General features: G+C 42.6%; 1 protein-coding gene across 1 annotated transcript in view; it reads right to left on the minus strand.

Moving 5' to 3' along the window:
- Positions 1-3,847: 3,847 nt before the first annotated feature.
- Positions 3,848-13,653, minus strand: part of ANO6 (anoctamin 6) — a 72,008-nt gene continuing 62,202 nt past the window's right edge. The window contains exons 18-20 of the mRNA XM_034062905.1: positions 11,450-11,646; positions 10,884-10,989; positions 3,848-9,370 (exon numbers count right to left, since the gene is read on the minus strand). Coding sequence (XP_033918796.1) covers positions 9,164-9,370; positions 10,884-10,989; positions 11,450-11,646 — 510 coding nt within the window. The 3' untranslated portion in view covers positions 3,848-9,163. The remainder of the gene's footprint in view (positions 9,371-10,883; positions 10,990-11,449; positions 11,647-13,653) is intronic.

The following is a 13,653-nucleotide window of genomic DNA, read 5'->3' on the forward strand; positions in this document are numbered from 1 at the left end:
AATGGACCTGACTGACGCATGATTTGCAAAAATCTCTTCTTACCCATGGGATGCTGAGAGGAGCCTAAAAGAAGGAGAATCCAGCTAAAGAGCAAAGGTACATTAATAATTTTAAGATGATCATACACAGATGTGAAAAACAAAACCCAAATCAGCTCCTGTTTGCTGATGAAAAATGTCCACAGCTGGTTCAATTGGTTTGATGAGGTACAGAAATCAACAAATAACTTACCTTTGACTCTGATAAGGCTAAACTGGATTGTAAGAAATAGATGGGCCTGGAAATGCAGGTCCATGCATATATCAAGAACAGCAGTGAAAAAGGATTCCAACACTATTCCCATATGTACCATAGCTCATACTTTAACCGCTTGTGGCTTTGGGCATCCTTCTCATAGTGAGGTCCATGTGCTTGATTGGGTTTGTAGTACAGGTGATACCTTGGTAAGCTATGCACACCTTCTGTGTGCCTGGGACTGCTAAAGGCCATTGGAGAACTAGAACAGTCATTGTCTTTGATTCAGCAGCAAAACCTGTTTTCATTACTTGGTCTCAAGTCCTGAGGACAGCCCAAATCCTCCAGCACTGGAGCTTTCAATAAGACATTGTTTGTTCTGCTGCACTGTCAATAAGATGTCATTATTTAGCTGCAAGATAAGAAAGGATTTGTTAATGTCTCCTCTTGGGGGATGGTGACATTTTTTTCCCCTTACAGATCACTGGAGAAAAAATATGGGAACAGGCTGACAAGGAAAGAAAATCAGTTCAGCTGATGTTTTGTATTTATGCCTCCCAGTTAATGCTTTAAGTTATGAGGAGCACAGATGCTGTCTTTTTTCTTTTATTTGTAGTGGTGTGCGAACACAGTGATATAATATGCATTGTGCCTATTGTATACACCTTTTTAAGAGGGAAAGAAAAGAGATACTTTAATATCTCCTTAAAAGCTGTTCCAGGTCTGTAACCTATTGTTACTATGGAAGTAGGGTACTCTGCAAGAGGCAGATCAGGTTTTGCCTTCCCCAAATCTAACTAAATAGTTACTAATTAACAACAGATATGGCAAGAATTTTTCGGCTGTTGCTTTGGCATAGCTGTCAGTGTTGTAACCTGGAGGCTGCATGGCTGACAATGGAGCTGCTGTCACCCTCGCCCCGTGACCTCTGCCTCTAGCCTAAACCTACTGCAAATACCCCTGTCTGGTGTCACCTCTGTCTCCAGCAGCACAGCAGGCTTCTGCAGGCTGCCATCCCAAAACTTGGACATCCTGGGGTGTTCAGAGGCCAGGTGACGTTTTGGCAATCTCAGAAATAGCAAGGCCATATTCTTTGCAAAACTACATTTAGGACAGCGTATAAGGTTACTTAGATGACAGCTTAAGGTCATATAAGCATCTACAGGCAGAGTCTAGCTGTATAATCTACATAAAGTTATCCCAGGGGGCATGTCTGAACTTGGAAAAATCACTTGGCTTCAGGTGAAGCCTGAGCTCAAGGCACAATAACTACCCTGAATAGGGATATTCAGAGGACCTGGACCAGGTGCCAAGACCAGCCCTGCCCGTTCACAGTTGTGAGGGGAATCTTAAAGGCACAGTCCTGCTCCTACAGCTGGATAACCAGCTCAAACAGGCAGGGATGTATGTCTTTTGAATTCTCATTAAAATAATCATGGGATGAGGAGCACATTTGGTTGCATTTTGGTAGATTTCTTGAGCCAGAGGCTGCCTAGCTGCTGGGCTACCTCTTCCACTGTCCCACCGTCCCATTCCTCAATTCCCAGCCTGCATGACCTTCTGGGCTGGCCATGCCACCACAGACACCCAAGCAGTGATTAGGCATTGGAACAGGCTGCCCAGGGAAGTGGTGAAATCACTGACTGGAAGTGTTTAAGACAGTGCAGATGATGCCCTCAGTGACACGGTTTGGTGGTGGACTTGGCAGTCCTGGGGTAATGGCTGGACTTGATGAGCTTAAAGGTCTTTTCCAGCCCAGCTGATTCTACATTAGGCAGCACAGGCACCTGTGCCAGCACAGCCGCTCCTGCAGCCGCACTGCCCTACCCAGCACACAGCTGCACAAACAGAGGGGTTGGCACAAGGCAGCCCTGAGTGCTGGGAGGAGGCAGAGCCCCCTGCTTATGTTGGCAAGGACACCAAAGTATTTTCACAGGACAAGTAACCCTAACCCCTGGCTCACCTCTTGGTACCTGGGATGCTCTCAGCTCTGTAAACCCCACATGACAAATCCCAACCATAATCAACCCTTGCTGGAGGGGATGGGTGTTCAGGGCTGAATGACCAGGTATGGGTATTGGTCACTATTTCCATCAGCCTGACAGGCTCCAGCAAGTGAAGATCATGCCACAGATCCCGTGTCCTTGCCACAGAGGCTTACATGGAATTCTGCTCACCACGAGCAGCCAGACCGGTTTAGAAAGTGACTGCATGAATGAGCACAATGCAGCTGTAACAGGAGACCAAGAGGGATCCCAGAGAATGGGGAGGTAAGGCGATAGCTCCCAGTGGCTGCAGCTCCCAGCACAGCTTATTTAGCCACTTGGTGTGTGACATCCACCCAGAAGCTGAGAAATGAGAGGCTTACATGGATGCTACATGAATATCTATTAAAAGAATATACCCTGATACTGTGTTTTAATACTTAAATGTGCAATTTCCCTCAAGTTGCACAGTTCAAGAATGTTAGTTTATTTTTTATTTTCCCCTGTAAAAACTCTCTTTTTATATGCTAGATGTGGCTTTTTGGTGTCCTGGCCTGTGCTTCCTGCACCATGGAATGCAGTGGGATTTTCTTGGGGGTCTGTATTCTTCTTTTTTCTTTCTCTTCAGCTTAGCCTACGTATTTATAGAGAATAATAACATATCTTGATACAGAGGGATTGGAGACTTTTTTCTTAACTGGAAAAGAGCATCTTGCAGTGTGAGGCAAGCTGGGAGTTATGTTCCTTATGGTTGGCAGAACACCCATCAGTGTGTGTGTGCTTGAAAAAGGGTAAAGGACACATGTTCACATGTGCACTTCCATACTCTGTGCTAGGACTGCCTGGAATAACCAGATTAGATTATGTTTGGACTATGATGATACCATATTCTTCTGCTTGTAGGAAAATAACCCTTATTATGCTTCATCACGAAGTTTGTTTTGTTCTCGCTCTGACAAATCAATGCAAGAGCAGCAGAACAGCTTTGGTACTGCATCTGTATGACACATTGCCCTTAGTCAGCAGAAAACAGGTTGAAAGTGGTACTACCTCTGCTTCCACAGCTATCATAAAGCTACTGAAAGCAGATCTTGGAAATCCCTATGGGAAATAAAACTAACACACGCAGTGCAAAGAAGGTCTCTGCTTAAAATTACTTTCTAACCTTCCTGTTCTGTAAGTCTTAAGAAAGGATTTCCTTGAAGTAGAGGAAGAGTCAGAGCAGAAGCAGGTGGCTGGCTGGCAGGGAAAGACACAGAGTGGGGAATGCCTGGAGGTGGGAGCATCACAGACTCAATCCAGATGAAGAAATAAATGATGACTCTGAAACATAACACAGGGTTTATCATGACAGGAGTAAAAGGGTATAAAGACCTAAACTGTTTATTAGTATGAGAACATAATGGTCCTTGTCATTGACTTGGTGTTGAAAGGAATGACTTCCATCTAGAGGATGCAGAAAAAACAGGAGATAGATTTCAGTACTAGTAACAGTTTAATGGAAAAAGATTGAAAAACAGGAGGAATATGAAAATTAGACAGGGATGACATTGTAATAAGTTAAATGTGGCATTTGGGAGCAGCAATATTGTTCATGGAAAAACAATGCTAATCAACATCAGATGTATTGCTATTTTAAAATAGACTTTATTTAATGACAATAAATATAAAGAAATTTTAATATTGAGGAACTAACAGCAAACATTCTTTGAAAAAATACAAAAAATACCTTTTTACATTCTGAATTTTATCAACATACACAGAATCTACACTAGTGGCAATGGTCTGCAGTTTATGGTGCGTGTTAAGGCAATGAAATGGTCACTGGTCAAAATTCACCCTAATGTCAACACATCTGTACAAAGAGTCTGGCCTACATATCAAATGTAAAAAAAAGGAGTAAAATTGGTTCATAGTGGAAAGCAAATGTTAATTTTCCCTTCAAGCAAATCTTTAGATATTGTTAAAGTGACCTGGCCTAAAAATAAAGTTATAAATACTCATATGTTGGCAACTGCCCCCCAGCCCCAGCGTTTTGTTCTGATGCCTCTGCAGAGCTCCCTGCCTACAAGCAGAGCACGTTTCAGCACTTGGAGGTAGAGGCTACAGAAATTGCACAGCTTAAATCAAACTATTAAAATGCAATTATTAGGCACTCTGTTGGTTTTCCTCTTCTTTCTCTCATTCAGAACTGTGCTGTGGATAACGCTGTGCATATGGCACACTGAACTGAATTCCTGATATAATGTCTTCTGAAATCAAATGCTACAGCTACATTAGCAGGGAGCGTGATGCTTCAGAATCACTGGAGCAAAAAAGCTGATGTTGACTAGATGATGCCCATGCAGTACTCACCACTCTCTTCAGCCTAGCTCTGGTTTCAGCTCTTCAGACTAAGTACCTGTCAGAGACCACTAAGTGCATATCTACAACCTGCCTTCTGGTTCAATTTGAACCAAGAGCAATTCAGCCCACGTGCCTCGAGCCTGGTCTGTGATGGGAAGCACTGCCCAGAAAGTGGGACAAGTGGAAGACTAGTTTCAAAACACACTCTTGCTCTGAACAAAAATGGTAACACAGAAACACATCCAAAACTGATCAGGATTTTATGATGTGAGGAGCCCAAGTCATAGATATACACACTTTGCTGATGTAGCATGTTTTTAATCCCTATTTTAAAGGCAGGAATATAAACTCTCAATATAAACACTGAGGGCTAACTCCCCCTTTAGGAAGTACTTCCAACTGGTGTAAAAGAAGGGAATGTGAGAAAGGCCATAGGAATAAGTAGTGGAAGACCAGGCACTCCTGAAAATTAGGCTCACAGTGTGACCCCAGGCAAGGCACTCAATGCATTTGTTTCCCAGTCTCTTTACCTCTCAAAGAGGGCAATTAATGCTTTCTTAATACTAATAGCTACTTGAAATAGTCCTGCATTTTCTCCCCTTTTACCACAGGATGCTTCCTTGCCTGGTCCAGCAAATACCTGAAAAGCAGCAATACCTGGAAAGGTATTTAAGGCACACTGGGGTTGTGATCACTGACAGGGGTATGAAAACGGCATCCCTCAGTTGAACACAAGTGCAAATGGTGGAGGACCAGCTAAAAGGTAAAAATCAAAGCTCTAAGTCAAGTTTGCCCAGGGAAGCCCCGAGTACTTCACTAAAATTATATTACGAAACAGTGTTTTTTTGACAGAGGTTTGTTTTAAACCGAAGTTTGGTATATTGTGCAGTGACAGGACCAGAGGCAATGTGCACAAACTGAAACACAGGACGTTCCCTCTGAATATGAAGAAACACTTTTTCACTGTGAAGGTGACTTGAGCAGGTTGCCCAGGGAAGCAATGAAGTTTTCATCCTTGGAGATATTCAGAAGCCATCTGGACATCTGGGTAGCCTGCTCTACATGGCCGTGCTTGAGCAGGGAGATTGGACCAGATGACCTCCGAGGTCCCTTCCAACCCCAGCCTCCTGTGATGGGGGAAGAAGTCAAACCAATGTTGAGAGGATGTATTTTGATAAGAAATGCTGTCTTGTTTAGAAACATCTGTGTGTTTGTCCATCTGCTCAATTTCCTGGTGAATTAAAGACTTGTCATGATTTTGACAAAATCAAAGCAGTTTGTGAAGGGTAAAGTCCCCTGTGCAAAGAAGCACTGGTCCCATTGCTGCTCTGGTTGACTGCCCTTTATTGTGATGGTCTATCTTATTTTTCTGTCCTTCATCTTCTTTTTTGTCATCAGGTAGTACCTACACAAAGTTTTCTGGGCATTATAATAAGTAAGCTTCAGTCCTTCAGTGTCAGAAATGCAAGTGGTTCTCTGGAGCCTATGTGAGTTTCCTTCATCTTTCCCTGATTTTGAACCAAGCTTTCCTCTCACATTCCTCCGTGTAATTATGCAAAGTCTTGCTGAGTGAAAGTTTGTGTATCATGGCTGCTGAAAGGACATCTTCATGTGCTACCTCTTCTGGTTTAAAAGTTGCCAGAGAAGCAAGGAGGGGATTCAGCAGAACTGTTACCTCAGACTTCCAGAGGTCTTCCAGACTTCCTTGGCCTTTTTAGGAGCCTGGTTGATAGAGCCCCTTGGGAGGAGGCCTGAAGGGCAAGGAGTCCAGGAAGGCGGGACATTCTGCAAGAAGGAAATCTTCAAGGCACAGGAGCAGCCCATCCCCATGTGCTGAGAGATGGGCTGGCAGGGATGAAGACTGGCCTGGCTGAACAGAGAGCTTTGGCTGGAACTCAGGAGAAAAAGGAGTTTATGACTTTTGGAAGAAGGGGCAGACCACTCAGGAGGTCTACAAGGATGTCTTCAGGGCTGAACGCAGGATCCGGGGACCTTGGTGCTGTGGGAGGTTATGGGGCAGATCATCTTGAGTGCCATCACCCAGCATGTACAGGACACCCAGATGATCAGGTCCAGTCAGCATTTATGAATGGCAGGTCCTGCTTGACTAACATGATCTCCTTCTGTGACAAGGTGACTCACATACTGGATAAGGGAAAGGCTGTGGATGTTGTCTACCTAAATTTCAGTAAAGACTTTGACACCATTTCCCACAGCATTCTCCTGGATAAACTGGCTGCTCATGGCTTGGATGGGTGTACTCTGCTATGTAAAAAGTGGCTGGATGGCTGGGTCCAAAGCGTCGTGGTGAATGGAGTTAAATCCAGTTGATGGTGGGAAGTGTATTGTGCAACAGCCAGCTGAACATGAGCCAGCAGTGTGCCCAGGTGGCCAAGAAAGTCAATAACATCTTGGCTTGTATCAGAAATAGCGTGGGAAGCAGGACTAGAGAAGTGATTCTCCCCCTGTACTCAGCACTGATGAGGCTGCACTTCAGTTTTGGGTCTCTCACTACAAGAGAGCTATCAAGGTGCTGGAGAGTGTCCAAAGAAGTGCAAGGAAGCTGGTGAAGGGTCTAGAGCAAAAGTCTTATGAGGAGCAGCTGAAGGAATTGGGGTTTTTCAGCCTGAAGAGAAGAATGTTCAGGGGAGACCTTGTCCTTGGCTACAACTACCTGACAGGAGGTTGTGCTAAGGTGGGTGTTGGTCTGTTCTTCCAGGTCACAAGCAATGGGACAAGAGGAAATGACCTCAAATTGCATCACGGGAGATTTAGATTGGATTAAGGTCCTTTCCAACCCAACTATTCTATGATTCTATGAAAAGGTTGTCAATCACTGGAACAGGCTGACCAGGGAAATGCCTGAGTCACCACCCCTGGAGGTATTTAAAGGACCTATGGATGTGGTGTTTAGGGACATGGTGTAGTGGTGGACTTGGCAGTGCTTGTTAATGGTTGGAATTGACGATCTTAAAAGTTCTTTTCCAACCTAAATCTTTTTGATTCAAAGCATATGCTTGAGGTACACAGCAGTCAGTATCGGGCAGCTCTGCTACAAAATTCAGACGTATTATTCCTTCTCATTATTAATGAAACAAAAATGCTTATAAATGCTACTTAATTTCTGCAAATGAACTTCTTAATATATAAAAAGCTATATGAATAATCTGACTAAAAGTTCTGCATATCTATTACATTTAAGAAGAGTACAAAATTACAAATGCAACAACAATCACCTGGTTTACAGAGTACGGGCATAGTTTTGCTTTTTTAACAAGATTCTGATTTTCAGGATTTCAGAAATTGGTCCACTAAAGCTGTTAAAAAAGAAGGCAAATGATAACCTGGAATATCACTGGTGCAGACACAAAGCAGAACTCTACATACATGCCTAATTTGTAATTCCCTATCTCCCAGTTTGCAACTGGAGCCAAAATAGCCAAGCAGATCTGCAGCTTAATTTGAGGATTGATGGCTCTGGCACTTGTATCCACACCTCTAACATCCTTCCTGGTTATTTAAAGCTTCATAATGTGGTTAAGGCATATTAAATGGTTCATTCCAATCTTGAGTTTCAATAGCTTCATGGTCTTGTCAGAATTCACTTTATCATGCAATGTTGTATCCCAACAAGTCCAGCTGCACATTCTTCCTGTGTCAAAATCTCAGGGAAAGGCACAGTGTGGGAGAAACACAAAAGACAGCCCTCCACAAATATTGATTTACTATGTGAAAGGACTTTTAACACTCATTACTGTTAGTAATTTAACACCCATTACTGTTACAGGTAGGAGACCTTCAAGGCTGTGGTCATTGAGAGCAGAACGGGCAAGTGAACTAATGAAAGTACCTTGACTGAGGAAAGACAAAATGCCTGAGTTTTCTACTCACTTGGAGTGCTGTAAAGCCAGTTTGTGTGCATTGATTTTAAAGGCAACTCTCCTGTTTACGGAGAGATTGATGAACAGGATGAGCTTACAGTCCTGCTGCTTCTTGTGCTCCAAGTCCATGATTAATTGAAATATCTTGTTATCCATTTAAGTCTCAGTATGCATAGCTAATTCAGTGTAGCACCCAACAGCGCTTACTATGTCAATTTCAATGGCTTAACAACACGATTTTGAGTTGTATTTTCCTTCTTTTTCCTTCATGTTTTGTCTTTTTCTCTTAATTTTATAGTTGGGGTCTGCATTAGCACGCAATCACAACTCTTTCAGAAGGCATGATGTTATTCTTACAAATCATTCTTGTTCTTCAGGTTTTATTCAAGTCAAAAGAAGAGATCTAATAGCCCTTGCCTAAAGTGGAAAGCACTCTATGTATTTCAGAATTAATGTTCATCGTCTTGAGATGATAAATGATTTTTATCTTCACATGTTAAAAAAGTATGTCCTACTAAAGCTGGTTAAAAAATTGGTAACTCTTATCTGAGTCGCAGTGGTTGATTTTGTCCAAGGGCAAGAGGTAAATGAGCAGGTAACAGCTGCAAGAAACAATGTTTAGTAAAGAGAATTAATCCAAAGTGTCTGGTTAGCTATTGGTAATACCTGGACAGGTATTAGTTGGCTAAATACTGTTATTCCATATAAAAAAGTACTTATTCATCTTTAGGTCGGAAAGTGCTGTCTACTCCTTGGATAATTTTGTTGGCTATTTTGCCCATGGTTTTCTTCATGATTTTGAGATCATTCTCATGCAAGAGTTTCTGTGTTAGGTACTTCTCTCGTTTGACCTGGCTCTTGGTCTTTTGTGATACATCCGGAATTAAGTATGAAATAATGAACTTCACAAAGTATATGACATGCTGGGAAAGGTGAAAAGGAAAAAATGTCAGTCAGGCTGAACAGAACATCATTATTATTATTATTATTATTATTATTATTATTATTATTAAAACGTAACATTATCTCTTAAGACTCTAAGCTGTTTCTGTACCAGTATCCATCACAGCGAAACAGTGTCTTACAAAGCAGATATGACTCATGAATAGAATAACTGTCTGATAAACAAGAATTTCTGATTTTCTAATCCTGATTTTAACAAGGACTTCTCTGCCTGCTTTGGGGGAACCATGGTATCCAGGGCTTCTCCCCTCCATGGTAATGCTGGTTACAATTTCCTTTCAAATTGTTTTAGGCTTGTTCAAATGGTTCTGGGCAATGGACTTTGCCACAAGAATTCTGATCTAACCAGTTGCATGTTTCTGGTGATGTTGGTAGTCCCTAGATCAGGCCCTATATTCCTCTCCCTTCATCTTGGACTGACTCCCATCTTTTATAAACTCAGATGTGGCTCCAGAGGAATGAGCAATTTTTGATGCTCGCCTGGAGACTCATCTCTTGAACTGACCATCTTTATCAGTTTCACTCTGTGTCCTGGTTTGAGCAGTAGCAGTCATTTTTTCTCCTTCTTGGTAGCTGGTGCAGTGCTGTGTTTTGACTTTCAGGCTGGGAACGGTTGCTGATAGCAAGTATGTTTTGAGTTACTGCTCAAATGTTTGGTTTGTCCAAGGCCTTTTCTGAGCTCATGGTCTGCCAGGGAGGAGGGGAGGCCAGGAGGAAGGAGAGACAGGACACCTGACCCAGGCTAGCCAAAGAGGTATTCCATACCATAGCACGTCATGCCCAGGATGTAACCGGGAGAGACCCGGAAGGGCTGGGGCTCTGGGGGGATGGAGGAGGTATCGGTTGGTGCTCAGTTGGGCAGGGTGGGGTGAGCTATGGGTCGGTGGCTGGTGAGGTGTTGTATTCTCTTCACTTGTTATTGGCTTTATCATTATTATTTGTAGTAGTAGTAGCAGTAGTGATTTGTGTTATGTCTTAGCTATTAAACTGTGCTTATCTCAACCCATGGGGGCTACATTCTTTGGATTCTCCTTCCTAACTCTCCGGGAGTTGGGGGAACAAAGGGGGGAGTGAATGAGCTGTGTGTGGACTTGGTTTAAACTACAACACTCTGCTAGTGAATATGTATTATGTAGATGCATTCATGAGGCTGTGCACAAACTTGTCTATGTGTATGTGAAAGTATTTTTGGTGTAACTGTCCCTTCTATTTCTGATACTAAAAATAATTTAACAGCTCTTGAGAAACGAACCTGCAAACATGTGGGGCAATCCTCAGCTGAGCTAATGACTTCACAGACCTCTTTTTCTAATGGTGCTACACTTAATTTACATCTCCCAAGCTCTTGCCCATGTTAGCACTTATCACCAGCTCTGATAGCCGTGCCTGGACAGAATGTCTTTGAAGGATTTTCTGCATGGGGGGAAGAGAAGTTCAGGTAAGTAAGTAATGCTCAAAATCTCATTCTCTTACCTCCATGACAATGATGAACGCCAGCTTGGCTGCAATGACATGCCAGTAATATATGTTATGCTCATACTGGTGCTGGTGACCAGGAGGGTAGCGGAGATCCCGGTATCTGAAAGCAATGTAGGAATGTCAGGAACTATTTTCAGGAATCACTGCAGTAAGGCACTGTGGCCAGAGGATGGAGCAAGACATGTCCCTGCTCAACACATCCAGGAACAGTTGCACGTAACTACAGTAATGGGTAAAATCCTATCTGCAGAATAAGCTATATTTGGCTGAAACGTTATTCTTTTGACACATATTAAGAAATCATTAGAAAACTTTTAAAGTACCTTTTTATATTTTTTAAGACTATCAATTATGAGAAAGCCAAAATAAAAGTCATAATTTGCTGAGTAGCACAGACTTATGGGTGAATACTTTTAGTCAGTTCTTCCATTCAGAATATGCTGGTATTTACTGTGTTTTAACATTTCTCATCAGATATCGTTACCCGAACTAGATGATTTAGATATTAAACAATTATATTTATTTTTGTTATTGGAAAAGAATGGTTATTTGACACTTGCCTGCATGTTTGGTTTACAAACCACGGGGCAAACGGCTTGCTTGCATTCTTGAAGTCTGATATATTGAAGACAGAAAGTGTACTGTTTATATACCCTTTCATAGTGTGACTGCTATGACTCCCGTAAGGAGGGACTGAAAAGGACCAGTAATAAACCAGGCGAGGAATCATATCAGATGTAAAAGCAATGATCATAGCCTGCATTTCAGAAAAAGAAGACAAAAAAGCAGAGTAGTGTTTAAGAAATAAGCTGTAATAGAAATACATACTTTTCTAGTTAGTGGTTCCCTCCGTAAATGAGCACATAGTTATTCATGGGCATAAAACACTGTTTCTGGAATGTGTACTCTGTACAATTTTTAGGTTATGCTAGGTCTGCTGGATGCCTTAGGAAAGTTACACTGCAGTCTGTTTTTCCCTCATGAGCATGCAGTGGAGGTCAGCAGCCAAACTCACCTTAAACTACCCTAAGGTAACCTCCAGCAAACGTGCTTGCTTATCAGATGTGCTTGTGAGATGCTTAAAGAAATCCTGCCTGATGAAACTCATGGTAACAAAGGAAGAGTCCCTCACTAATACAAAATCAATTTCATCAGGAACCCTGAGGTCTGAGTGAAGGAATTAAATAAATTGTATATATAGCTGATCCATCTTTGAGCCTAGGAACATCCCACTCTTTCTGACGTGCTAGCCAGCCCAATTCATCTTGGCAGTTTCAAAGTTTCAATGTCACTACATGTGGAAAGTGCTGTTGATGCCAAGCTAATTTTTAGTTTAGTGGCAGCTGCATAGTGCTGTTTTACATATGACGTGACTATTTGTTTTTATCTTGTTCCCAGGACAGTCCCTGTCCTACTCAGCCTGCTGGTCACAAACTAGGTAGGAAATTGGATCCGTGGGTTTGTTTTGGGAAGCCTTTTCTAAACTCATGAACTTCCCAAAACATCCTATTCTGGAGGACAGGTTAACTATGTTTAATCCAATCTCCTCCTCTGCTACTGCAAATTCAAAAGGTTTCCCTGTGAGAAAGACTTTCCACTGGCAAGATCTGCAGCTGAGTGCCTAGCAAGAGGCTGCCCAGCCAACTCATACCAACATCTGGGTGCCCAGCACATAGGGAGGAGTGCGAAGCTGCACTCCAGGGCTGAAAGAGAAGCCTTTAGCCCATTAAAATGTCAAAAAATATCTAACAACATGGATGGGAAGAACCAGGGCAAAGACATGGAGGAGACTGGTGTGAAGCAGGGATCCAGTGGGATCAGGGGAGAGGGAGGCTTAGGTAGAGATGCTTAAAAGGTGCAGAAAAAAGCCATTGGATGGGCGTGAGACAGAGGAAGGGAACAAGTTAAGTGGTAATAGTAGCATAAGAGCTGGTTAATGTCTGTCAAAGGGCTAGTACCAGCACAACACAAGAGACAACAAGGGGAAGACACAGGGAAAGGAAAGGGCAGGGAGTTGAAAAAGGTGCAAGATCCACCCCACTTCAGGTAGCACCACTGCCAAGTGATGAATGCTATCCTAATGTCTTGACTTTTGAATTAGCTTACTTTGCAGTACCTGAGAAGCCAAACTCTTGTTAAAATAAAAGTTGCAGAAACAATACTTTGAGACCACGGTCATCAAAGTGGTCAAAAAGTGTGGGTTAGATAAGTGAGATGGGGCCAGCCTCTTTTCAATGGTGCCCAGGGTAAGGGGCAACAGGAACAACCTGGAGCACAGGAAATTGCACCTGAGTACACGGAAAATCTTCTCATGTTCTTCTTTACATTGAGAGTGGCAGAGCACTGGAACAGGCTGCCTAGGGAGGCTGTGGAGTCTCCTTCTCTGGAGAACCCACCTGGACACATTACTGTGTAACCTGCTCTAGGTGGCCCTGCCTTGGCAGGCGGATTGGACTGGATGAGCCCCAGAGGTCCCTTCCAACACCAACCATCCTGTGATTCTGTCCAAGTTCTATATCTGGTTCTCCAGAATATTGTTATAATTGGGTTCAGTGGAGAGGAAGTTAATCTGGCTGATGAGAAAGAAAAGGGAGGTGTCCTAAGACTAAAATAAACTCATTTAAAATTTTCAAGGGTAAGAGGTTTTTCTGTGCTTTACTCTGGCTTAAATCAAATGTAGTTGGCATGCACTCTCCAAACCTGTTTATAAGCATTACATGCCACTGTGAAGTGAAAATTATGTGTTGTTTATATTTACATGCAG

Source organism: Melopsittacus undulatus, chromosome 5, assembly GCF_012275295.1.
Source record: "Melopsittacus undulatus isolate bMelUnd1 chromosome 5, bMelUnd1.mat.Z, whole genome shotgun sequence".
NCBI lineage: Eukaryota > Metazoa > Chordata > Aves > Psittaciformes > Psittaculidae > Melopsittacus > Melopsittacus undulatus.